A 23328-nucleotide genomic window follows, 5' to 3' on the forward strand; every position below is an offset into this window, starting at 1 on the left:
CTGCAGTCAGACAGTCGGTTCCCCGACCTTGCCGAAGCCATACATGCAGCCTCACTACCACCACAATCGAGGACGTGAATACATAAGCGCGCCCTAGGATGATGTGATTAGGTTTCCGGGGTCAATTACTGAATGCCAGCCTCACATTTCCGACACGACTCTACCACTATTGAGCAGTGCACATAACTTCCCACGATGACGACTAACAAACCACTCAGCATAACTATCTTGGGCGGCGGCATAGCAGGACTCACAACAGCACTTTCGCTCACGAAGTTTGCCCCTACAAACTCTCCTTCCCCTCTCATCACCATCTACGAGATCCGTCCCCAGCCTGCCACTATAGGTGGGGCCGTAAACCTCACTCCGAATGCATTGCGCCTGCTCTCCCACCTCGGCGCACTCGAAGAAATCCGCTCCTTAAATTACGGTGCTGAGTGCCCTGCCGTCGAAATCTTTGATATCTACTCTGGTACCAAGATCTCCGAGTCTTCATTCAGCGGCTCAGATGGCAAGGGCTTGGGTACACCACCCTTCACCGCACTCCGCATAACACGCGGTGAAGCGCTGAAAGGCGTCCTCGCCGCAATAAAAAAACAGTCCAATATCACCCTGACGTGCGGCAAAAAGACAACAAAGATCCACGAAACAAAGATGAACATAACCCTGACCTTTGCGGATGGCACATCCTCGACCTCAGACATCCTAATCGGCTGCGACGGCATCCACAGCGTGACGCGCCTCACACACGTCGAGTCCGAACGTACGGCAACATATAGCGGGATATGTAATGCCTTCGGCTTCGCGCCTCTCAAATCCCATCAAAAACCGCACTTCAAAGCGTCCGGCATGAACTTCGCTCGCGGCGGCATGCTGCTAACATCCTTCCACTCGCCCGCCAAAGACTCAATCTACGTCGGGGCCTTGATGCAAGTTCCCGATGGCGGTCTGCAGTCGCGCGATGGCTGGAAAGTGCGGGGCGCGGATGCCGAGAAAACGCGTTCAGACATGTTGACTCGATACTCTGGCGCCAAAGAACCCGCGATCGAAGAATGGATCCAAGACGCGCAGGATCTGTTCCTCTGGCCCGTCTTCACGCTCAGCAAGCATGGGAAGTGGGCCACGGACCGCGTGATGCTGATCGGCGACAGCGCGCACGCGATGCCACCACAAGGAGAAAGCACAGGCATCGTGTTCGAAGATGGCGTGCTTTTTGCAAGGGTGCTAACCAGATGGATGGAAAAGAGCGGGAATGGCCGCGATGGGACGCCGGTGAAGGAGGCATTCGATGCGTATGAGACGCTGAGAAGGGCGAGGATCGAGACGGCGTGGGATGAGAGTCAGAGTGTGGTGAAGACGGTGCAGGAGGTGGGGTGGCTGGGTCATCGCATCAAGATGAACGTTGTGCCGTGGTATTTGTGGTGGACGAGGGGGTACCGGGAGAAGCATTTTGTGGAGGACGTTACGACGTGTGAGATTGGGTATTGAAGGAATTTGCACGATGCGGAGTCATACGTGCAATCCACGGAGTCGTACACCTGATACAAACCTCGAGCCTAGAGAATCATCACCTGCGGCAGAGGACTGAGTTATTAGGATCTATTCACTGTGAGAGCAAAGATTTTTAGTTGGTCAGCATTTTCCCTTTTTTCCAGGCCCACACATCGAAGCATGGACCAATTAAACCAACTTTGCAGCTCCTCCGTTCCGTCGGAGTCTATTTACTGCTATATATATATATTAAAATTTCGTCAAACTTTAACAACAACACCTTTCGGTGGTATGGGTACGTCTTCATTTACCCATCATTCGCCTCAGCTACTAACAACCCCATTGTCTAGTGGTATGACGTCGCGTTGTGGCTGGCGAGTACGAAGTACTCTGATCCAGATCCGCGCCAGCCCGTGTTCGATTCACGGTACCGCCAATTAGCAGCGACATTTTTTTGCCGTTGAATGGGCCCAAAGACAGGATTCGCGTAAGAAGGAAGGGAGGGGAGGGGAGTGGGTTGGGAACTCAAGTTATTGACGACGCACGTCGAATGGATGAAGAGAGGGCTCACAGGACAATGTGTGGACGATCTAATCGATGAGCTAGCAAGACAAGAGGAAGTGAAGCGACGAAAGAACACAGCAGCCCCACAGGTTTTGTTATTGGTTACATGCTTTCAGGCTGTAGAATGCTGGAACGAACTGTTCTGGTTGAAGAAGGGGTAGGCTGGTCCGGTCCTACGACGGATTTGTTGGACACTCACTGGGGCTCAAAAACGGGCTATCGCCTGCTAGTCCTGCTGCGAGAAATCGATATCGACGAACGAACAAGCTAGATCGCGTGGACGCATGATCCAAAAAGTCCGTGGTTGACGCTCGACGCGGGCCTACACACTCCATTGGTCTGGTGTTTCGTCGAGGCTGGAAGGCACCAACGTGCAACCGCCCCCTTCTGTGAAGTCGCGCTTCCAGCATTTCAATGGATCTGAACGGAGCCCGCCCCAGCAGAGGCTGAAAGCCCTCACACCCCATATGCGATCAGTCTAGGCACATCTTCTCTGAAGCCCAGCTGGAACGACAATTAGATCTCTCTCATTGCCGACTCACATCCTCTGGTTTCACGAAAGGAGAGCCTGGCGCATATCTGGCTGCACTCACATGCGAGTCCTGAATACAGGCTGTCGGTGGTACTTTGTCATTGGCTGCTGTGGGACCATTCGTCATATGCACCACATGATCATTGCAGCCTCAAGACTACTGGTCAATTCACCAGAAAGCTAACGGCTGCATCTGAAACCGGGTGCACTGTGCCGATGACGGGCTCGTGGTTGCTAACTCGGATATAGACTGATCATTCTGATAGAAGTCTCTCCGGGCGCTCTCTCCAGCCGAATTACATCACCTCTTTGGGTTCACTTCTGATCCTGGGCCGCGAGCTCATGTCCTGGTCCTCCGAAACACGAGCGCCCTTTTTGAAGGTCATACAACGCTTACCGGAACCTTGTCCTGCACGAGCTGCACACCCCTGTAGGTGTTTGTTTGCCAGGAACAGACTGAGTACCTCAGCCTCGCAGGTCGAACGACCATCGACAGCTGAATACGGATGCTGCTGCATGCAATTATCATGAAATGACCTGAAAACCCACACCACCACATCATGTGGTGCTACTGCTATGCTGTACCGGACATGTTGGGAGGCATGTTGAAGTCGCACAACGGCCCCGTCACGAGCTGTACCTCAGAAATGTCCGCTATACAATAGAGGAGAATCAGCTCACGCAGATGATTATCTCGCGGCTCCGATTCCCAAATTACACTTTCGCTCTCAATCTCGAAACAGACTCAAGATGTTCCCCGGAGATCGATCACGACGTCACCGTGACCGTGGATCCTACTCTGGATATCCTCCATATGGCTATTACGAAGACTCTGATGCATACGAGAGCATTGAGCGGTATTCCTACGCAACACGAAAAAGCAAGAGGTACATTTGTGCCAAACCGTGCCCGGTCTGCAATGGTGATTTCAGAGAGCCTGTAGGTGCAATATACCGACGTACGAACATGGATTTGGCTGACATCTTCCACAGTTTGAAGCACTGAGATACTACAACCCGTTCGAGGGGGACATGGACTTTGTGCACAAGTGTATCATTGCAACGGAGGCTGGTCGATTCATCGCAAAAGACGCAGCGGACAGAATCGAGGAGGTGTCCAAGATGGTCAACCGCGCATATGGACACAACCCAATATTCAAGCAGTGGTCTAGGTATCTGAAGCAGATGGCGCGCGACGTACAGCTAATGCCAGATCAAGATTTGTACTGGTCACAACGTCCGCGTGAACCAACGTCATATTGGTTCTCATGAGATGCAGCAGAGTAGCCATGATGGTCTTATTTAGGTGTGAAAGTAGGGGCAATACAAAAACCTCCTTGCCTTCGACAACCAGAACCATTTCTCACGTCCATTATAGCACCCTAAACGAGGGTGACCAACACAACGTAAGTAGCAATACCAAAAGAAAAGTGCCATTCAGAGAATCAGTAACAGGCCGATTCTCTTTGATCGCGCGCTCGACAATTGAAGTTGTGCAAGTTTCTACCTTTACCCTGCGCTTGCTTACGAACACCATCTGCTTGATCTCGTCCCTTTTCTGTGTGAGCCAATCGCACCCATATTGATCGACTGCTCGCGTCTGTAGGTAGGCAAATATGAAGAAAGCCTCGAAGACGTCAGTGGTTGTGCTCTGAAGTATTCTGAGAATCACTTACTGTATCTGGGTGCCAGTCAGGCTCGGGAATGCGATTCATCCCCTCGTTATCTGGAGCCGCCAACGACTGGTAATTTTAGATGAATCAACACGACGTATTCAATGCGTGAATGAATACCGACGTGCGAAGAAGAGACTGTAGTACTTGAAGAGTCACCACTGTCTGTCGTGCAGTTGCTAGACATGCCAGAGCTATCGTTCACCGGGCCGCATGCTGCTTCGGCTGACGGTCCTCCAGCTTCAAACCCTTCACTGCCAAAATCACTCTCCTCTGAGCAAGCATCTGATTTGTCGCCAAGGATGAAGTGGGAGGACTTGATTTGGGGAGGTGGAGAGAATGTTGGCGGGATCCCATTCCTCTCTGGTGGTCTTTTTGAGGGCGGTGAAGATAGTGTTCATTTTGGATATTTGTAATTGGGCTTCAGTTCAAGTTAAGGAATACGTACAGAGCTTCGCGATAGAAACGAAGACGTTATGTACGTTGCGTGGGATATTTCTTGTATGCATAGGATGGTTCACCGAGTACATAGAGAACCAAAGTTGGGAAGAGAGCAAACCAAAATTGGCGGACAGTACGAAACCAAGGGACTGACCATGAGTGAAGACATCCTACATGTAGATCTTCACTAGCTGCTGTATAAAACTCAGAAGTGCTGAGATACTACCAACTGCATAGTAAAGCATCACACTGCTATGCAGATACAGACTTGATTGTAATGAACAGCGACGCATGCTCAGGGACTGTGCAGCTGAGAATTATCTAACTGACTCCACCATATACCATCGGCTCGACCCATGAGATTCCCAACCCTGCCGATCATGTTGAAAGATCACTCTGGAGGTACTGTTGGCATCGTAAAGGTACCTTCTGTCGGATATGACCGGTGCCGTGCTGTGATTCTGCTCACGCTCACGCAAGCCATTCCGTACTTCATGAGAGAAGACACATCTGTCATAGTCTACCTGCAGGGAGCTGGATATTCCGTAGGCAAATCGCCTTGCAGGCAAGGTTGCAGATCTAGGTGTCGCAGTGATGGGAGACAAAGCGTGGCCCTACTGTGCAGCCCGTTGTGATTGGCTAGCGCTATCGATGAGGATCACGAATTTGAACTTTTGGCTTGGCATCCCACCATTCGCAGGCGCAACCCTCGACACAAAGCCTAAATCACTTCAGCGCTTGACGACCCCGCCCGCCCACTCCTACAGGCATCTTCCTACACGTCACACATAATGCCGGGCCCCATGAACACGCTCCTGATCGAGGGTTCCTTCGAGGAGCTTACCGACGAGTTCGCACAATACATCGACACGCTCAAAAAATCCCAGGGTGACGAGAGCTCCAACGTTCAGCAGGAGGCCGCGGACCTGTTGAAGGGGAACAAGAAGGATGAAGTGCTCAAGAAGCTGGTTGTCGGCGCGCAAGCGCTCAACCAGGCGCCTGAGAAGGGTATGCGAGCAACAGTCATGAAAGTGGAGGCGGGGCTAACACGGCGGTCCACAGAGTTCATAGCAGCATACAACCTGCTGATCCACCTCGTAAACCAGTCGCCGAACGTGTCCATGTTCTTGCCCAAGATCTGCCAGAACCTGAGCACCCCCGTTACCTCCTCGCCCGCCAATGGCAGCGGCCTCGCCCTTTCGATTCTCAGCACAATCTTCAATATCCTTCCCGCAGACAGCGAAGTGCGCTACCACGTCCTGCTCGCCATTCTCCGCGTCATTCGCGCCACAACGAATTTCGAGTACCTGCGCCCACAGTTGAAGCAGTTGGACAGCTGGTTGGCGACATGGGAGGTCGAGGAGGAGGAGCAGCGCAAGCTGTACCTCGCAGTCAGCGACTCGGCTGCTGCTGCCGGTGAGGACGAGCAGGCATACACATACCTCCTGCGCGCGCTTCGCACATTCCCCTCGGAGGAGGTTTCGTCCCCAGAGGCCCAGGAGCTGTCTCTCCGCGCGCTCAAGTCGGCGCTCACCCACCCCAGCCACTTCGACTTCCAGGACCTCACCGACCTCGACTCGATCCAGGCCCTCCGTAACTCTGAGCCCGTCTACTTTCAGCTCCTTGAGATCTTCAACTCCGACGTTGTAGACGACTTCAACGACTTCAAGGACGAGCACGACGGCTGGATCGAGACGTCCGGCCTCGACAGCGCCGCTTTGAACCGCAAGATCCGCCTTCTTACACTCGCCTCGATCGCCGCATCGTCAGGCCAGCAGAGGTCACTCCCTTACGAGAAGATCGCCAAGGCGCTGCAGGTCCCCAGCGAGGACGTCGAGATGTGGGTCATTGACGTGATCCGCGCCGGTCTCGTCGAGGGCAAGCTCAGCCAGCTCAATCAGACATTCCTGATCCACCGTTCCACATACCGCGTCTTTGGCGAGAACCAGTGGAGAGAAGTTGCGAGCAGGCTCGACATGTGGAGGAATAGCCTGGTCGGTGTGCTCGAGATTATCCAGCAGGAGAAGCAGAGGTTCATCCAAGAGAAGGAGGAGGAAGCCAACAGGGCCGATCAGAAGGCTGAGCAGGCGGCGAGGTTCAAGGGACGAGGAGGCCAGCAGCAGCAGAAGCCCCGGGCTCCCGTTGATGAGGACGCTGATTAGATGTAGATAGTGGTGTTGGGAGAGGTACTGCTTTCGTTTGTTTCGACATGTCACGACAAAAGGAGTAGGGATTCGAGCGCATGCATCACGGCTCTCTTTCTGGGTAATGGATGAACGAGCAGCCCTCGTGCTGCAGACAGAAAATGCGATATAGATACTTCAAAAGCGGTCCTAGAAGGTCAATTTGCCATGACGTTACTCGTGTTGACTTGCAATCTATCGTTGCTGCCTGTGTATCTATGCCTCTTGAATTCACGACTCAGCCAGTGTGATCTATGCAGTCTGAACGAACTTCAAGCTAATCGGCTCAACGCCCCACGCCTTAATCTTCTCCTGCACATCCTGGTAGACCTTGGCAGGATTCTGAACAGCGTCGATCTTGACAACACGGCCCTGAGACTCGAACTCGTTGACAACGGGCATGCTGGTGTCGACGAAGGTCTTGAAACGCTTCTTGATTGACTCAATGTTGTCATCGGCACGGCCAGAAGTCTCGCCGCGGTGCAAAAGCCGCTTGAGCATGACCTCCTCGGACGCATCGAAGAAGAGGGTGAACTTGGAAGGGACGACGGAGCGCTCGAAAGCGTGGGCTTGGTCGAGCTTGCGAGGGAAGCCTGTAATCACATCAGCTCTGCATTTGCCCTTAGCTCGAAGGACAACACACCATCAACCAGGAACATGCTCTTGCTCTCGGTCTCCATAGCCGTCTTCATGGCGTTCTCCAGCAGCTGGATGGTAACCTCCATAGGCACAATTGTACCCTCCTTGATGTACGTCTTGATCATCTCGCCGAACTCGCTCCCAGGACGATCCTGCTCCTCGCGCAGCAAGTCACCGGCACTTAGGTGCTTGAAGCCATAGTCCGAGACGAGTCTTGTGCACTGCGTTCCCTTGCCCGCACCAGGGCCACCGAGGACGAAGATAACGGTGACCTTGTCCGGCGACCAGAGAGGGCTAGTGCGCGTTGTAGCGCCGAGGTTCTCAATCGCTGGCATCGTGGGCGGTAAAGGTGCTTAGTGGGGTACAACGGCGTTGTTGTTGGCTCGGGGCGTTGCTGGCTTGCTGCTGCCGCTGCTGGGCGAGTGTCCGGCAACAGGTCCTGTAGGCTTGTAGTGGCCCTCGCGCTGGTCAACGATCTTCTTGAAGAGAAAAGTACCGATGCCAAAGATGGCGAGAATGGGCCAGACTTTCAGGGGGGACTTGCTCTGGGGAGCACTGATGTGGGTCGGTGGTTCGTTGGGGCCTGTGGGGTCGCCGGGCTGGCGGCGGTAGAAGCGTGGAGTGCTGGTGCTGAATCGACGGGCAGCTGTGGGCAAAGCGAGGCGGGCGGTGCGAGTCTTGAGTGTTGTGAGTGTTGAAGACATGGTCGGTGTAGAAGTGGGTATGACGATGCGGGATGCAGGTGTTATGCAGCGCGTTTTGTGCTAGCGTGGGGTTGCAGGCCACCAATGGCGGTCAGACGCTCTTTACCCTTCTCAACTTCCTCACCTTTCATGTATTGAGGTTAAGAAGAAGGCGCAAACTCTGCGTCTTCCTGCCTGAGCCCGCTCGTGACTGAGCTTTGATGTATCTACTAAATGTCAGCTACTGATACAGGTTGACAGCAAAGCCGCTTTCGCCTCACTGTTGCGAGCCCTGAGCCAGACTTTCAAGCATGGCTCGCAAACGCCCAAAATATGGCCGAAAGAGACCAAACAGACCCGCAGACTCACCTCGAAAAACGGTTGACTGACGTGAAGCTCCTTTACCTCGAAGATGACAGCTCTCCAAGTTCACTGACATCGAGATAGACTTCAGCTTCACTATGGATCCCGAAACATCGCTCTTCGCCCACGCTCGGCCCAGAGTAAAGCTACCCCCAAAGGCTACGAAGATAACGCTCAAATTCCTCAGCTTGCCCGGAGAGATCAGAAACAAGATCTACCAATACTACTTCCAGGACACCTACCGCTGCGAGCTCGTGGAAGATGGTTGCGACTTCGAAGCGCATGCTCCAAAAACGTTCAAACTACTGTTGAACAGCTCACACACCATAGATACTAAGCCAAACAAAAGGATAAAGTCTAGAGACCGTACCGCCTCTAAGCCATTGACATTCCGTTTCCCACGAGCTCATGAGAAATCCACGTTACCCGGCTCACGCTTGCACCTTGGATGGCTGAATCCGCACGGTGCACTGATACTTGTCTGCAAGCAAGTATTTGCAGAGACTCTGGCACTACTATACCAGCGAATCAATTTCGTATTCGAGGCGCCGCGCCGCATTACCAACTTCCTCCGCAGGATTCCACAACCAAGTCACAGCAGCGTGACAAAGCTGCATCTATACTACACCACTTATGGAAATCTGGCAGCTGCGGAAGATGTCACCTGGCAACAAAAGCACGTTGAGAGCTGGACTCGCGCGTGCAAAGTGGCGGCTAAGAGCCTCACTTGCTTGCGCGAGCTCGATGTCGACATTTGGATCAACGAAGATGCTCCAAAGTTCAACCTGCGTCAGAAATGGCTCCAGCCGCTGCTGAAATTCCACCGCATAACCTGTGATAGCCACCAGCAGGAATCGACACACAACAGATCCCGCGCCATAAAAACGAAGTCCTTGGAGGCTGTCAAGGTCAGGGTTAAAACTCGGCTGTGGGCGCACAACTTCGAAGGAAGATTTCATGTAGCCAAAGCGTGCAAGGACCTTCATCGACTCTACAGCTTAGGCATCAGCAAGGCTATACTCGGAGCCAAGGAGGAGGAGGCCATGGTCTTGTTCAACAAGGCGTGGGAAGGCAAACATAAAGATTGGCAGCATCATCTGGGTTTTGTAAGGACAGGATGGTGAGCATGTGCTCTGAGAACTACATGTATACCTTTGCAGCGAGGAGGCTTGGTTCTGAGCCGTGCATACAGATCTACTCTGCGGTCGAGAAGCTTAGATCAATACTGTTGGTCGCTGCTGTTTCAACCTGTGTGTTGTCTTATCGTAGCCCACGACATCTGCAAGACCAACTGAATATCGCTTTGCGCAGAAACGCGAGAGTGGATACCCTGCAAGTCACTGTCTTGCTTTCTTGAGACCATTCTCCATTACTCCAGAGCGCCTAGGGATATCTTAAGTGTGCCCAAATATATCTAAATGATATGTAGAGAAGATGAAATCAAAGGTCCACCCAGTCCAGCACTCCATCATCTCACGATCTCTCCTACCCAAACCACTCCTCCCTTCTTCCCGACCTCACATGAATTTACTCGCCATCTGCGCAATTGTCGCCAAACTGCCAATCCCCCCAGCCACACTCTGCACATCCAGCCCTCCAAACATGCCCGCTTGGCCAGCAGGCCCTCCCCTCGAAGGCCCATACCCCTCACTCCCATAGTAGCCCCCCGCACCCTCATGTCTCGTATGTCCACTCCCAGCAAACCCACCCCGCGCCCCCGCGCCGCCCATCTCCGGCAGATTGACCCCGAACTGGCGCGCCAGCTTGTGCAACACGCCGCCGCTGACGAGCGGCATGACGACGGCGAAGAAGACCTTGTACGGATGCCGGCGCGCGTACTGCATGAGGTCGCGCCACAGCTGGCGCAGCTTGCGGTAGAGGGATTGCATGTAGCCGTCGCGCGGTTGGCGGCCGTAGCGCGATGTGGAGGCGCGGTGCGACGAGGAGTAGGAGCTGCCGGCGCTGCTGCGAGCGTAGTTTCGCGACGGGCCGCGCGAGTGGGAGCTGTAGCTGGAGCGCGTGGGAGAGGTGGAGAAGGGGTTCCATCCCATGGTTGCGGTTTTGTTGAGTTTGTGTCTGGTCGGTGTGGGTTCTGGTAGTTTTTGAGGAGCTGTTGTATAGAAGAAACGGGGTGTGGCGTGAGCTGCGACTGGTTCAAGTGGTGGTTTGAGGGTGTTCTGGACACGAAGAAGACGTGTGCAAGGCTCCTTCGAGTGTTGTTCACGACGTGGATACGCTGTCGCGATGACTCTGTGCGCAACTTTGCGAGCCCAGGAGGTGGTCCGGTGAGAAGTGGGTCGAATTGGGCCTCAATGAGTGCCGGTTCTTATTTCTTCCCTGTCTTAATGTGTGTTGTCGCGTGGAGCTCTCAACATTCAACAGCAATACCCAGTAGTAGGTAGTTTGGACCCTGGATGTCGCGATGCTTTGAGCTGTACTGGCAAACTTGAATTCGTACGGCAGTGAGGGCGATGGAGGACGGGAGCACGGTTGGGGCCGCAGATGGGTTATGAGGGAAGGGATCGGTGCGCGAACGTGTGGAGCTGCAAGCTTGGATGATCGTCGTTGCGTGCGTCAGGCGAACCCAAACCTCACCGCTGTTTGCTGAGAGGCTGGGGTTCCCTGCATTGGAGCCGCGTTGACGGTGCCGAGAACATGCATGTGTGCGATGATCGTGCGCGAACTGTTGGCAGGAGACTTAATGGCGTGCAGTAGGACGAAAGTTCATTGGCCATTGGGGTCCGTCACAGAGGCTTTAGTTGCAATGCTCTGTTCCTGGTATTGGGAGCAAATACCACGCACAGCGTAATGAAAGCCTTAGAGACACCTCACCTCCGACCAATCTAGCTGAGCCTCAATTCGCGGTCAGAATGTACGGACTACTCAAAATGTGCTCGAGTTCAAGGAAAGAACTGATTAAATTGCTACGCTACTCGATTGCTTTCCGCGATGGATTGAGTCCCTGTGTCCTCTATCTCAAAAGTCAAACGCGACGCACGCTATGCACAACGCCCCCACCTTCCATGCACACGCTCACCTCCTGAAGCTCGAACTCAGGCTGCCAAATGCATCAGGACTATGCCTCCCACCCATCAGCCCCGTGAAGTCCACGCTCTCAGTGCTCACATGCCTGCTTCCTTGTGTCTGCAACGCGGACAGAGGCTGAGACTGTGGTGCAGCTTGCGGCGCAGCTTGCATGGGCGCTGCGCTCTGGAATGGATTGGAATGGCCAGAAAACGATAGCGTGTTGTTTGCTGCCGGTACAGCAGGTGCAGCAGGTGCTGCTGGAGCTGATGCCTGTGCGCCTGCAGCAGTCTGGCCCACGAGCAGGTTCGGCATTGTTGCGGAGCGCTGGGGCCCAGGTTGCTGCTGGTTGTACTGTGAGAATGCTGCGTACCTATCGAAGGGCGTATTGTTCTGTGTGTAGCTGGGTTGTTGGGCGGGTTGTTGCTGGTACTGCCACGGGTTCGGCGCTTGAGCTGTAGGGGTCTGTGTCTGTTGGTAGCTCTGTCCCATGCTGTTAAAAGGGTTGGGGGCTTGTATCGTTGGGGTCTGCGTCTGTTGCTGGGAGTTCCAAGGGTTGAAGGCTTGCTGCTGCGCAGTATGCTGTTGTTGAAGTTGCGGAGGTTGCTGGCCAAGATTTGATCCGAACGGATTGGAGTTTGCTGAAGGTGCAAAGATCTGACTTTTCGAGGATTTCAGGAAGGGGTTTCCTGGGCTTGCAGGCTGAGACATCGACTGGTATTGTGGTTGCGGTGCGTAAAATGAGCTATATTGCTCGGGTATCTGTGGCATTGGAGGTGGTGGGAAGGATTGTTGGAATGGGTTCGTTTGCGCGAAAGGCGGGTTAGGCTGTATTAGTCCACCTGTTCTATTAGGAAACAGTGGTTGCGCCGTAGGTTGGGGTTGTTGATACTGCTGAGGCTGCTGTTGGGAGAACCCCAATCCCTGGAATTGCTGCTCGAGGCTTTGCTGTGATTGCTGTTGTTGCTGCTGTTGCTGTTGGCCGAAGGGATTGTATGACTGGCCGTAGCTCTGTTGCTGCTGCTGCTGCTGCTGATACTGTCCCTGCTGGGTGTAGTTCTGCTGCTGCTGTGCTTCTCCCTGTTGTTGATACTGGCCTTGCTGACCCTGTGACAGGAACGGGTTGTACAAGTTCGCTTGCTGGGTCGCCTGTTGCTGGCCGCCGTAACTGAACTGCTGGCTCTGCGGCTGTTGCTGCTGAGCCAGAGGCGCGGCGTCGAGCGCATCGAACGGGTTCGGTGAAGCCCCAGCAGGTGTGCTCTGTGGTACGTTGTCAAAAGACAGGCCGTTTGCGCCGTTCTTTGCTGGTGGAGTAGGTGTTGTTCGTCCAGATCTCCCTGAGTTCTGCTCTCCCAGCCGGATCAAAGCCTCCACCGTCCTGTCCAGATTACCGTTCAAGCCCTTGAGTACCGTCGAGTTGCGCTTGTCGTCCGGAAAACCCATGTCTCTGAGCGTCGCCAGTTTCGAGTCCAGCCCATCGCCCGATGTGTGTATGTTCGATCCAAAGACTCGAGACGGCTTGTTCACGCGTGGCGGAGAGGTCTGCGAGATCTCAAAGCCCAGACCTGGAGACACCGGCGGAGACTTAGACGTTGAAGTCTTCCTCAGCCCAAATCCAAATCGCCCGGTAGGCTTCGGCGGCAGTGGCGGCGGTCTGTCCTCAGAGCTTGTGCTGCCAGTGTTGTGTCGTGTGCCCGGCTGCGAGGCGCTCATGAACACGCGCTGTTCGTACTTCTGCCGTATGTAGCGCTCCATAGCTCCGTCCACTTCGTCAACATCGATTGGCAAGTGGGCTCTCGTGCCGCGGGGATTGTACATCTTGTTCGACTCGGCGTTGCCAATGCGCTTCATGTTCTGCGGCGGTCAGCGCTGTCTCAGACCGGCCAGACGTGGGTCCTCTTACATCGACCTGCGCATTGTCCCATTTGTCCATACTCAGCGACTTGACCTTCGAGATGTGCGTCCCCAGCTTGCGGTGGAGGGCCGCGCAGCGCATGCACAGAAAGATGCCCAACTACGTTCGTCAGCACTCATCTCGACATGCGCAGACGTTCAACAGGCGGCGAGCACAGGGTTCGCGTCGTCGCGGCAGTGGGAACGTACGCTCCAGCTTGCCCATCCTGCAGCCTTGTCAGCTCAAGTCGCGCAGCATCCGCGCTCTCCTTACCTGGGTTCTTCGCACCGCAGTCGGCGCAGGTCCCGTTGCCAGGCACCGTCTTGATCAGCTCCTGCAGCGTGCGCTCATTGCGCGCCTGCTGGCGTTTATTCAGAGCGGAAGCCATAGTGTCGCGCCGTGAGTGTCACACAAGGATTCGACCGGAGCTCAGCACTTGGAGTCGGTAGAACGTGCGTCTGGCGGGGACTCGGGGGTGGCTCGAGGACTCTCGGACACGTAGCACAGCACCAGCTTCTCCCAGTAGTAGTCACTATCGATTTGCACGCAGGAACATTTCAACGGCAAGCCGCACACGAGAGCGAAGAAAGGAGTCCGCGAGGAGTTGCTAGTCCGCACGCCATGACGAGTAACACAACCCCGTTCCGCTGACCACATGGCGTGGCTCCAGACAAGGTTCTAGCGCGATAGCTATTCTCAGCCTTGCCCCTGTCCGCGTTGACCGTGGTTGGCAATGGGCATTAATCACCCGGGCCCAAGATGGCTTTGGGCTGATCGGGCTGGAACGCTTGGTGATGAGGCTCCAGCATGCAACAACCGTTGACCGTCGGCCGTCGAGACTGCTCCCGTAAAATTCGGAACCGATGCTCGACATGCCGTCCAGTGATGGGTATACGGCTAGAGCAGCCCAGTCGGTGGCATAAACGCATCACGAACGAAGAGATGTTTGTCATAAAAATAGTCCTACACATCTAAAGAGACGGCAATGAGTAGGGTGGAGTAGACACGGTCCTGCTAAAAACCTATTTTCCTCTCCCACAAGAAGGATATGTTGCTCTCTGGCCATCAGGAGATCCAGAAAGCAGGCAATCGTGGGGTACAGCAACACGCGCTGTGAAATGCCTTGCTCGCAGCTTCAGACAACGAATCCAGTCGTCTGCAGGAAGCGTGCTTACACGGCGAGTTCACAACAGCGTTCGTTGTTGATGATACATCGATTGTCCTCCAGCGCCAGAAATTTCAAGTTGGCGGCTGCCCGGCGCGGAAAAACAGCCCGGGTGCCCTTGGCGGCTTCCGCATCAAAATCTTCCCAGCGGATGGCCTTGCTTCGTTCCTCACACACAATTATGATATGGACGATTAATCAACGGCCTCGACGGGTAAATCTACCGCGTGGTTGTCATATTTGCGTTCTAGAGTGAGACGGCACCTTTAGTCTTCGAGCAGGTCACGCCTCTTCTTTGGAGGGGGTTCGATAGCGCTTGGAGCCACCTTTGTGTTCAAACATCTTTTCCCTCTTCAACGTGACTTTGCGTATTGAGACACCTATCCCAGCTTCTATGGATCACGTTATGGCATGGTCGAAAAGCAACCAGAGCGAGGCTATTGGCGCTGTGCAGGGTTGGGATTGCAATGCTCCCTCCACCACTCCGCCGTTGTTCACTCACCAACTTGAGGCACAGCTTCCTGCGTCTACTACGTCACGTGGGATCTATGAGCAAGGTCCACTGACAGTACATCTGCTGTGCACTGCAATTTCTAGCGCAACACAGCGCCAGCAGACTTCAGCCTTGCACAGCAGCCAGCACATGCAGACGCCAACGAACTCAATCTCTTCGTCCGGATGTCGACTCCGCATTGACAGATCCAAGGTTGCTGTAACCGTGGATGGCACGGCGCTCGTAGTGCATATATGCCAGCGCTACTGCAACCGTGACCAGACTTTGAAGTTGGGTAAACAAGATATCGAAGCAGCGAGCTAGCCGTGCCGCATCTCTGCATGTAGGTTTCAGCCAATGATGTGCATGAGAGCGAGGTTCCGCGGACGTGATGAGCTGATCTGCTGGGTCCTTGATAACCGGCTGTTGGAGTACCGGGTTCCTCTCAAGTTACTCATCACGTCCATGTGCAACGTAGAGCCCGGGTCCTTGATCTTCAACGTTGAATTACTTGCAAATACAGCTCTACTCCCCTCACTAGAAACCAAAGTTATCTCAAGTTATCTATGCACAAGAACTGAAAACCCCAAGTGGCACTAGCAGTGCAATTTCTCCAAAACGCCAACGATCGTAAGAATAGGTATGCCAAAGCTGTTGTGGGTACCAGCGTAAATTCAACCCGTTTCACGCGGTGACACAGCCTCGCCATTTCGAGGTACCATGCATACCCGCACATGCAGTACGACCTCAACACGACCTGTACTGCGGTAGCTGTATCGCAATCATAATAACAGCGCCAATTGCGGTCTTTGGTATATCTCTCTGCTCCGCCACCTCACCGCTGACTTACTCCTCTCGAGCGCCAACTCAACATCCCAGATCCGTTCTCTGCCGGCCGCATATACAGAGCGATAAACGTCTGCCGTACGATCGACTAGAGATTGCGACCTTGAAATTCGATGCACGACAGGCTTCACGTTGAGATCTTTCTAGAACCTCTCTTGGGAGTGTGTACCACCGTGGTGCTCAAACAGGTCCTCCAGATACGCACTCGGTGCGCGGCCACCGGCTTCTGTAGTGCCGCCCGGTACATTAAGAGACAGGTTGCTGACGCTGGCCTGGCCGTGGCCGTAGACGCCGCTCCTGGTGTTTCCGGGTGTATTGAGGGTAGCGACGCTCTGGCGGTTGTAGTCCGAGTACCCGCCTCTCGATGGAGGAGCACGCTCGAAACCGCGAGAAGGTGGGAGAGATGGTGATCCTGGAGGCGAGGAACCAGATGCTCGACTGTAGCGATTCCCAGGCAACGCGAGCGAATTTGTCGACAGGTGTGCACTGTGTCCACCGACATGTGCCATTGGAGATCCACCAGCAGGGGCAGCGTTGCCGGCAGCGTAGTAGCCCGCAGGCAGGTAGCTCGAAGAGCGGTTGCCCTGCTGTGCAAGACCAGCTGCACCGCCTGCAGTAGGAGAGAAGAACAAAGAAGATGCAGCCCGGGGAGGTGTGCCGCCTGATCCTTGAGCAAACGGCTTTTGGGGCCTCGAGTGACCAGTGGGCGCTGCGGAGAGATGATCCAGAGACATGGTCGAGCTGGCACCAACGTGAGTGTACATGCCACGCTTCTTGCCTGGCACCGCTGACATAGCCTTCATATCAGCCATGTTCTGTGCAAGAGCAGCGCGCTTGACAGATCGATGCAGCGACCACGCAACGAGACCTCGCCACAGAAGCACGCAAGCACCGAGGAAACCCAGAATCGCACCGACGCAGATGAACACGGTACCGTCCGGAAGGTCCGATTTTTGCATAAAATGCGCACCAGATGTGTCCGGGACTTGTTGTTGGGGCACACCAACACCAGCGAGTGTGGGCAGGCCCGAGAGCTGGACGACGCCTGTTGCGACTGTGGGGAAAGTGCCGCTGTTGTCGGCGGAGGCTGCTGACGTCCCTGAGCGCGACGCACTCGACTGTGCGGACGATGTTGGCTGTGCTGACGATGCTGCCGCGGTTGTGGAAGCCTGTGCTGAGGATACCGCCGCAGACGATGCCGCTGCAGACGATGAAGCCTGAGAGCCAGTATTGTTTTCATCCTGCGCAAGTACAGCAGGCGCAGCTGCAAGCAGCAGACCTAAAAGGCCTACCGAAGGACGCATTGTGGCGGGTGTGTGCGACGCTCAACGGGTGTTGTGATGTGTTCTGGGGTATCGAGGGGCCCGCTTGAGGGGACAAGGGTGTGACGGCGAGGCGTGCGGCCGCTCGTATTTCAGGGGGCGAGGATGTTGGCAGACGAGTCGAGGCGGTACTTGCAGGTCGAAGGCGTGGAGTGAGTGAACGAGCGACAGGACAGCGAAAGGACAGCGAAAGGCGGCGGGGATACTAGTTGCTGGGTTGCTGGCGGAGAGAGAATGGAGATCGCGGCTGCAGGGGCGCGGCGGAGAGAGGATCGAGCGCCCAGTTCGCTTTGTGTCTGGCACGGGCTAGCGATCGGAATGGGTGCGGCGAGATGAGCGAGGGTCAATGACGAACGTCATAAATACGATGCTTATAAACAGCAATAAGAAGAGAAGCGATGGCTGCAGTGCTGCGTGGTGCTGTACTCACTCAGACACGACCGTGGAGTGGAAATAAACTCCGTATCGTGAACCCTTTTGCCAGACTCGTCCCTGCGTGGTGCACTTGCTGTCTGGGCCCACTAATTACCCTTAGCGTTCCATCGGCGGCAGACACGACCGACAAAATTTGGGAAGGTGCGAAATCTTGGCGCCGTGTTGCAGCTTCTCCACCAAAAAGTATCGGCTTTATCGACAACCACGCGCAAAGCAGCAGCACAACGTCGCAGCCATGGGTGTACAAAAGAAGACGCGCAAGTTCGCGCAGATGAAGCGAGTCATCGGTGAGCTGCACAGCCTCAATATGCCGTCTCCACCACTAACTTCATCAGGCCAAAAAGACGGACGACTGTACGCACCACGCGCCCGCCACCCCTCCACCACTAATACCCATACTTAGAAAGAAGAACCAAGCCGACGGTGAACTCGAAGCTAAAAAGAAAGCCGCCGCCGAAGTAGCCAAGCGCGAAGTCCCCCAAGTCTCCTCCGCGCTCTTCTTCCAAGCCAACACCGCGCTGGGCCCGCCCTACTCGGTCCTCGTCGACACGAACTTCCTCTCGCACACGGTGCACGCGAAACTTGAGCTGGACAAGGCGCTCATGGACTTGCTATATGCGAAGGCGACGCCCATCATCACGACGTGTGTGATGGCTGAGTTGGAGAAGCTGGGGCCCAAGTACAGAATTGCCCTGAGGATTGCGAGGGATGAGCGATGGGAGCGCTTGAAGTGCGACCACAAGGGTACCTATGCGGACGACTGTATCGTGGAGAGAGTCATGAAGCATAGGATTTATCTGGTGGCGACGAATGATAGGGATCTGAAGAGGAGGATTAGGAAGATCCCTGGTGTGCCGATTGTCAGCGTGGCCAAGGGCAAGTACGTTATTGAGAGGCTGCCGGATGTGGCTGATAGCAGGTGATTGGGCATACCGGTATGGAAGACTTGGTTTCTGCATAGCGCGGCGTTCGGGATATGGAAGTCATATTTGCAAGACATGGCAGACTGAATGAAATTTCAAAAGATTGGGAGGAGGTTTTTAAGACAGATTATAGACTGCATAAGCAATGTGACTGCGGTTCAAGATCTCAAAGTGGATACGGCGGACAAACGCTCTCAGGTAGCAGGAACAATCAGCTCCTGTCAGTCTTAAAACGTCTGGGGTGTAGCCAGTGATCATTTGCGAGTGTCTCGCAATCTGATCAAAATTATAAAGGCTACAACAGTTCTGCTATTGTGGCCGAAACTCACTATCAGTGAGTAATGGTGAGTTATGAAGGAAATATGACATAAGCAGTGTCATTAGTCGTGCAGGTACCCTTGCCCTACCCTACAGCTTCAAACAATCATCAGGCGTAACTATTAAAACACTCATCAATCATAACTCAAATCACAGCCCACACATCTAACAACGCCGTCAACCCTGAAATCCCCATCAAAGTCCCCATCGCTGCACTCTTGCTGTGCTTCTTCTTATCGGCATCTCTATCGTACCTTCTCCTCGACTTCGATCTGCGTCTCCTCCGCTCTCCACTTCCAGAATCGGAAGTCATCGAGTCATCGTCATACCTGTCCATCGCTCTGGACATGGGGTGAGACTGACGCGTGGGTGATTGTGGGCCCTGGGGATAGGTGAAGGGCTGCATGTGTGGCGGCAAGGGATTGTTGTTGTATTGGGGTCCACCTAGAGGACCGACTGGAGGCGGAAGTGAATAGTGTTGCGGGCTGTTGGATGGTTGTTGCATCTGAGGACGGTACAGCCCCTGTGGTGGTAGTGAGGAAGAGAAGTGGCTGTTCGACATTGCGTTCTGGGTGAGCAGTGGCCCGGGTATTGCCATTGCCATAGGCCTGGAAGATGTCTGTGAGTTGATACTCGGTGGGTATGGTGGTGGATGAACCATTCCTGGGCCGGGCATGGACATTGACCGATCCAGAGGTGGCGGTGGTGGAGGGTAAGTCATGATGCTGGATGACCTTTCGAGAAGCGGCTGCGGTCTACTTGCAGTTGGCGTCCTGTCGCGATGTTGGGCAGCGGCCGTCTTTGCCAGATAGCTCGGGCATGGGCCAGGAGAAGGTCTATCGAAGGAGGTACGTCTCGAACGAGGCGGCGCTGGCTGTGGTGGTGTTGGCGTCACGTTCTTTCGATAAATATCAACGGTCCGCTCAACAAGGCGTTTGATCTGACTGAACTTGAGCGGCTGCTCAATGCAGAAGCAGGTGTCAAACTTTGTTCTACGCCCGTCCTTCCTCTCTTTCTGCACCTGTTTGACCTTATAGCCTGCTTCCTGGATAGCTTCTTTGCAGACCCAACTCGCCATAACTTCTGTCCAGTTCTGAGCAGGTCTCTCAGTATGTGCAGTTGATGGTAGCAAGTCCGTATTGGAGCCAACCACCTTACCATCGACGTATCTCCACTCGTACTTTCTAGTGCGAAGAGTCCATGGGATCTCTAGATCTAGGTCATCGTCTCCCTCCTTAGCTATAGCCGCCGCCGCTGCTTCTACGGGCAAGCTGCCTACACTGGTGCGTGGTGACGTTGGAATCTCAAAGGTTGCGCGAGACGTCCTGGGTGAAGCTGCTGGCGACATTGGCGCTGTAGGACCGAATTTGGTGCCTGGTACTGGAATCGGTAGGGTGGTTGTATCTGCGAACAGTGTTTGTACACTTCCAGCTCGTTGAGGTGGTGATGAGGTCAGACCTGCACCGTCAGGCCCGTACTTTTGCCTCACATTCTCTTCCCCGCTGTCTGATTCAACTGTTGCTTGCTTGTTCTCGTGCTTCTGTGTACGTGCCATACGTTCAGCGTCTAGGAGGCGTTGTTCGAAATTTGGCAGACTAGTCCACCTCTCTAGCAATTGTTCAGTACGCGGACCGGCGATGGTACAAACAGTTGGTAACCATGCATCTTCTGCGAAACCAGACGTTTCAAGACTTCCGAGATGTTCGTCCTGGTATTGATAAAGGTGGTTCGGACCGGGCAATGAGCTCTCACGTCCGGTTGCAACAAGACTTTGAGAACTATCCGATTCCATCAAGAGCCTCCTGTCCTGACTAGGCACCTGGTAGTAAAGCATTTGTGCAGACAAGATAGACATTTGCTGCTCGACAATAAGTGTTTGCAGCTGGATCTTCTCATTTGCCACAGCTTTGGCCGCTTGCTTGGGTGATACTGTAGGACGAAGTCTACCAAGCTAGTTAGTAGCTTCTTTCATGTGGTTTGTGAGGTGACCATCAGGGTTGGACATGAGTGATTTTGGATACCACAATCTCAACATAGATGATCACTTGTTCGTCTGCGCAAAGGATAGGGCGAAGAGAAGCCTTACTTTGACCACATGATACTTTGTGCGGTGTACAAGGTCTGCAGAAGAACGGCCAGAGTCAATCTTAGGCACTCGAGATGTGTGGCAAAGTATGACAACTTCGCGTCCAACGGCCTGTTTCGCGACTGATCCTTCGATGGTCGCACTCCGTCACCTTCACCGTATCGCTCATTCCGACGAAGCTCAGTCTCATCCTCAATGTTCTTCAGTGCTGTTTGAGACTGCACCGTAACATCTTCCAGTACGTCGAGAGCCTACATCTCATGTCAGCCTCGATGCAAAGTACACGGTCTACCAGATGCGCTCCTGCAGATGACCGCTCATATCTTCTTGCAAAGTCGGTGTGAAGCCGAGAACGGCTGCATGGATGGATTTCAACAGATTTTCCGACCATTCAGCCTGGTGCTCCGAAGACACAAATCGGATGGTGGCGAGCAAGTATCTTGGAAGTAACATACCTCAAAGGAAGGTAAGCGATCGTCTTCTTTAATGATCATCCCCACTTGCTTCAGAATCGAGGCAAAGTTGTTGATCGCTTTTGCAACTTTGATGAGGTCTTTGGTCTCTTTGGGCGACGAGGCAGCGAATTGATATAACTTAAGTGCAAGGCAAGAACTGCTAGAGACCACTGGCAGTATCGCCGCGAGTACCGCCATGTCTGGTTAATATCGAAGCACCCAGGATCAAGATTCAAAGAAAAAATGTTATGTCGATATGTCCAAAATTGCCGAGTGATTCGTGGAGCTGTGATGCTCGTGTTCTGGGGTCATGGTAGGTTTAATCTATGCAGGGCGCCGCTGACCGGGAATTCGCAAGCAGAGATCAGGGCATCAATGATTGGCCAAGGGCCGGGGAGGCAACGAAGTTACATATGCGAAGAGGACAGCTGAGAACCGAAGACAAAGATGCATGCTCGGCAAAGATTGTGGCGCTGCCTGGCAAACTGCGCTTGCAGTTCCGAGTGAGTTCGTGCAGTACGAAGTATGACATACCATAAGCTGCGCTAAGGCCTAGCACACATGACGCCGCGAGCACCACCACGATTGGCCACGCGCGAGGGGGTGAGGCTCTGCTGATGGCCTTTTGGGAGAAGTTCGGGCTCGACAAGGAAACCCCTACAAAGCGTCCGGTGAGAACATGTTCGAGGACTGCCTGGGGGAAAGCTTGTGAAGTTGTGATGTTAAAGGCTCCAGCTGAAGCTCCCAATGCTCGACTTCGTACATACAGACCATGACACCAAGTGCGACTGCAGGCCGAGTGCTAGGCGCATATGGTGTGCGCGTTGCACAGGCGAAGCAAGGCCGCAGCAGCGTACGCAGGTGCTGAGGTGGAGAAGAAAGAATATGAGCAGTGCGAACCTCGTGCAGCATGCTGAACTGTGTTAGTCAAATGTTACCAGCAGTGTCCATGACATCTGAGACAGCGAGTCGATATTACTGATTCGTTACCACAGCTGTAGCGGCAGGGTGATGAGTTGAAATGACGCAGTGTGGTCAACTAAGCAAGACCGTCATAGGCGTTACGTGCCAGCCTCCTCATCGGGCCAGCCGCGGAACGCAGGACAGAGAACAGACCGGTTGATGAGCAGGAACAGGCAACCAGATGCACCAGAGTACTGAAATGCCGAATTTGAGATATGTTCAGCATTCAGCCTCCGCGAACAGCGAATGAACGATCGAAACGATGTGTTGGCACACCGTGATGGAGGTGTGCTGAAAGGGGAAAGTGCCAAGCGCTGTCAAGCCGTTCTTTCCACGATGCTCCCGTGTGCTTTGTTGACGTAGGAATGTTTTGTAGGACAACCACCTTCCTGCGACAATGTTCATACAAAGCCGAAAAACAGCTCAAGACATCTACGACTTGTCAGCTGTCAGCCGTAGCTTGAACTCATGTTCATGCTTGACAAGGCCATAATATGCAGGGTCCGGGAAGCACCGATACAGCCCCAGCTTTTCGATGAAATTCGATCCAGCCTCGGATGGATTTGAATAATGACGAGCGCCAACAAGCCTAAGGCGCCGTCGCTTCCGCCCTCCCACTTTCTTTCATACCTCCCTCATGCTGTCTGCAGTACTGTAGCTCTCGGTCGTCTTTCTTGTACACCGTCCCGTAATTTCTGCGCGAGCTGCTGTCGTCCACTCCACTTTTGGTTCACCATCCACGCCGCGTACTGCACTCCTTTCATTCGCCGCGAAGAAAACGGCCCACCGGACCTTAGTCCAGAGCCGCCAATTCACTCCTTGACAGCAAGCCACCC

At 54.1% G+C, this 23328-nt stretch overlaps 10 protein-coding genes and 1 pseudogene across 11 annotated transcripts; 6 read left to right on the forward strand and 5 right to left on the reverse strand.

Annotated features, from left to right (window-relative positions):
- The first annotated feature begins 88 nt into the window (after positions 1 to 88).
- On the forward strand, positions 89 to 1753 carry M421DRAFT_419479 (FAD/NAD(P)-binding domain-containing protein). Its single transcript, XM_033592131.1, has one exon. The coding sequence runs from the start codon at positions 196 to 198 to the stop codon at positions 1486 to 1488; it is 1293 nt and encodes a 430-aa protein (XP_033449948.1). The 5' UTR covers positions 89 to 195; the 3' UTR covers positions 1489 to 1753.
- A 73-nt stretch (positions 1754 to 1826) lies between these two features.
- On the forward strand, positions 1827 to 1927 carry M421DRAFT_t52 (annotated as a pseudogene). The gene has a single exon. The product of its transcript is annotated as a tRNA-OTHER (tRNA).
- A 1410-nt stretch (positions 1928 to 3337) lies between these two features.
- Positions 3338 to 4335, forward strand: M421DRAFT_91522 (uncharacterized protein; the record flags this gene model as incomplete). The annotated part of the gene is made up of 5 exons (XM_033597953.1): positions 3338 to 3526; positions 3580 to 3758; positions 3893 to 3992; positions 4193 to 4222; positions 4279 to 4335. 5 exons carry the CDS (start codon positions 3338 to 3340, stop codon positions 4333 to 4335), a joined length of 555 nt encoding a protein of 184 aa, XP_033449949.1.
- A 1067-nt stretch (positions 4336 to 5402) lies between these two features.
- M421DRAFT_419481 (eukaryotic translation initiation factor 3 subunit M) lies at positions 5403 to 7040 on the forward strand. The gene is made up of 2 exons (XM_033592132.1): positions 5403 to 5708; positions 5763 to 7040. The coding sequence occupies exons 1-2, from the start codon at positions 5492 to 5494 to the stop codon at positions 6860 to 6862; spliced, it is 1317 nt and encodes a 438-aa protein (XP_033449950.1). The 5' UTR covers positions 5403 to 5491; the 3' UTR covers positions 6863 to 7040.
- Positions 7041 to 7135: 95 nt separating this feature from the next.
- On the reverse strand, positions 7136 to 8226 carry M421DRAFT_100178 (adenylate kinase isoenzyme 1; the record flags this gene model as incomplete). Its single annotated transcript, XM_033586489.1, has 3 exons — positions 7136 to 7476; positions 7527 to 7850; positions 7935 to 8226. The coding sequence occupies 3 exons, from the start codon at positions 8224 to 8226 to the stop codon at positions 7136 to 7138; spliced, it is 957 nt and encodes a 318-aa protein (XP_033449951.1).
- A 440-nt stretch (positions 8227 to 8666) lies between these two features.
- Positions 8667 to 9692, forward strand: M421DRAFT_4153 (uncharacterized protein; the record flags this gene model as incomplete). Its single annotated transcript, XM_033590650.1, has 1 exon — positions 8667 to 9692. The coding sequence occupies one exon, from the start codon at positions 8667 to 8669 to the stop codon at positions 9690 to 9692; it is 1026 nt and encodes a 341-aa protein (XP_033449952.1).
- A 393-nt stretch (positions 9693 to 10085) lies between these two features.
- M421DRAFT_4154 (uncharacterized protein) lies at positions 10086 to 10619 on the reverse strand (the record flags this gene model as incomplete). Its single annotated transcript, XM_033590684.1, has 1 exon — positions 10086 to 10619. The coding sequence occupies one exon, from the start codon at positions 10617 to 10619 to the stop codon at positions 10086 to 10088; it is 534 nt and encodes a 177-aa protein (XP_033449953.1).
- Positions 10620 to 11467: 848 nt separating this feature from the next.
- M421DRAFT_419484 (ArfGap-domain-containing protein) lies at positions 11468 to 13971 on the reverse strand. Its single transcript, XM_033592133.1, has 4 exons — positions 13760 to 13971; positions 13696 to 13712; positions 13496 to 13606; positions 11468 to 13446 (listed from the first exon to the last, which is right to left on the reverse strand). The coding sequence occupies exons 1-4, from the start codon at positions 13872 to 13874 to the stop codon at positions 11602 to 11604; spliced, it is 2088 nt and encodes a 695-aa protein (XP_033449954.1). The 5' UTR covers positions 13875 to 13971; the 3' UTR covers positions 11468 to 11601.
- A 2162-nt stretch (positions 13972 to 16133) lies between these two features.
- M421DRAFT_91526 (uncharacterized protein) lies at positions 16134 to 17294 on the reverse strand (the record flags this gene model as incomplete). The annotated part of the gene is made up of 1 exon (XM_033597954.1): positions 16134 to 17294. One exon carries the CDS (start codon positions 17292 to 17294, stop codon positions 16134 to 16136), a length of 1161 nt encoding a protein of 386 aa, XP_033449955.1.
- Positions 17295 to 17934: 640 nt separating this feature from the next.
- M421DRAFT_419490 (Fcf1-domain-containing protein) lies at positions 17935 to 18883 on the forward strand. Its single transcript, XM_033592134.1, has 3 exons — positions 17935 to 18034; positions 18083 to 18101; positions 18151 to 18883. Exons 1-3 carry the CDS (start codon positions 17983 to 17985, stop codon positions 18668 to 18670), a joined length of 591 nt encoding a protein of 196 aa, XP_033449956.1. The 5' UTR covers positions 17935 to 17982; the 3' UTR covers positions 18671 to 18883.
- A 250-nt stretch (positions 18884 to 19133) lies between these two features.
- Positions 19134 to 21727, reverse strand: M421DRAFT_4158 (uncharacterized protein; the record flags this gene model as incomplete). The annotated part of the gene is made up of 3 exons (XM_033590834.1): positions 19134 to 20931; positions 21075 to 21325; positions 21530 to 21727. The coding sequence occupies 3 exons, from the start codon at positions 21725 to 21727 to the stop codon at positions 19134 to 19136; spliced, it is 2247 nt and encodes a 748-aa protein (XP_033449957.1).
- Positions 21728 to 23328: the final 1601 nt, after the last annotated feature.

Source organism: Didymella exigua (genome assembly GCF_010094145.1).
Source record: "Didymella exigua CBS 183.55 unplaced genomic scaffold M421scaffold_10, whole genome shotgun sequence".
Lineage (NCBI taxonomy): Eukaryota > Fungi > Ascomycota > Dothideomycetes > Pleosporales > Didymellaceae > Didymella > Didymella exigua.

Excerpts from the sequence above, each read along its gene's own strand:
- M421DRAFT_419479 (XM_033592131.1), top strand. The coding sequence starts at position 196 with ATGACGACTAACAAACCACTCAGCATAACTATCTTGGGCGGCGGCATA.
- M421DRAFT_419481 (XM_033592132.1), top strand. The coding sequence starts at position 5,492 with ATGCCGGGCCCCATGAACACGCTCCTGATCGAGGGTTCCTTCGAGGAG. Across the intron at positions 5,709-5,762 it reads CAACCAGGCGCCTGAGAAGG|AGTTCATAGCAGCATACAAC; the intron begins GTATGCGAGCAA and ends GGCGGTCCACAG.
- M421DRAFT_419484 (XM_033592133.1), bottom strand. The coding sequence starts at position 13,874 with ATGGCTTCCGCTCTGAATAAACGCCAGCAGGCGCGCAATGAGCGCACG. Across the intron at positions 13,447-13,495 it reads GGGACAATGCGCAGGTCGAT|AACATGAAGCGCATTGGCAA; the intron begins GTAAGAGGACCC and ends TGACCGCCGCAG.
- M421DRAFT_419490 (XM_033592134.1), top strand. The coding sequence starts at position 17,983 with ATGGGTGTACAAAAGAAGACGCGCAAGTTCGCGCAGATGAAGCGAGTC.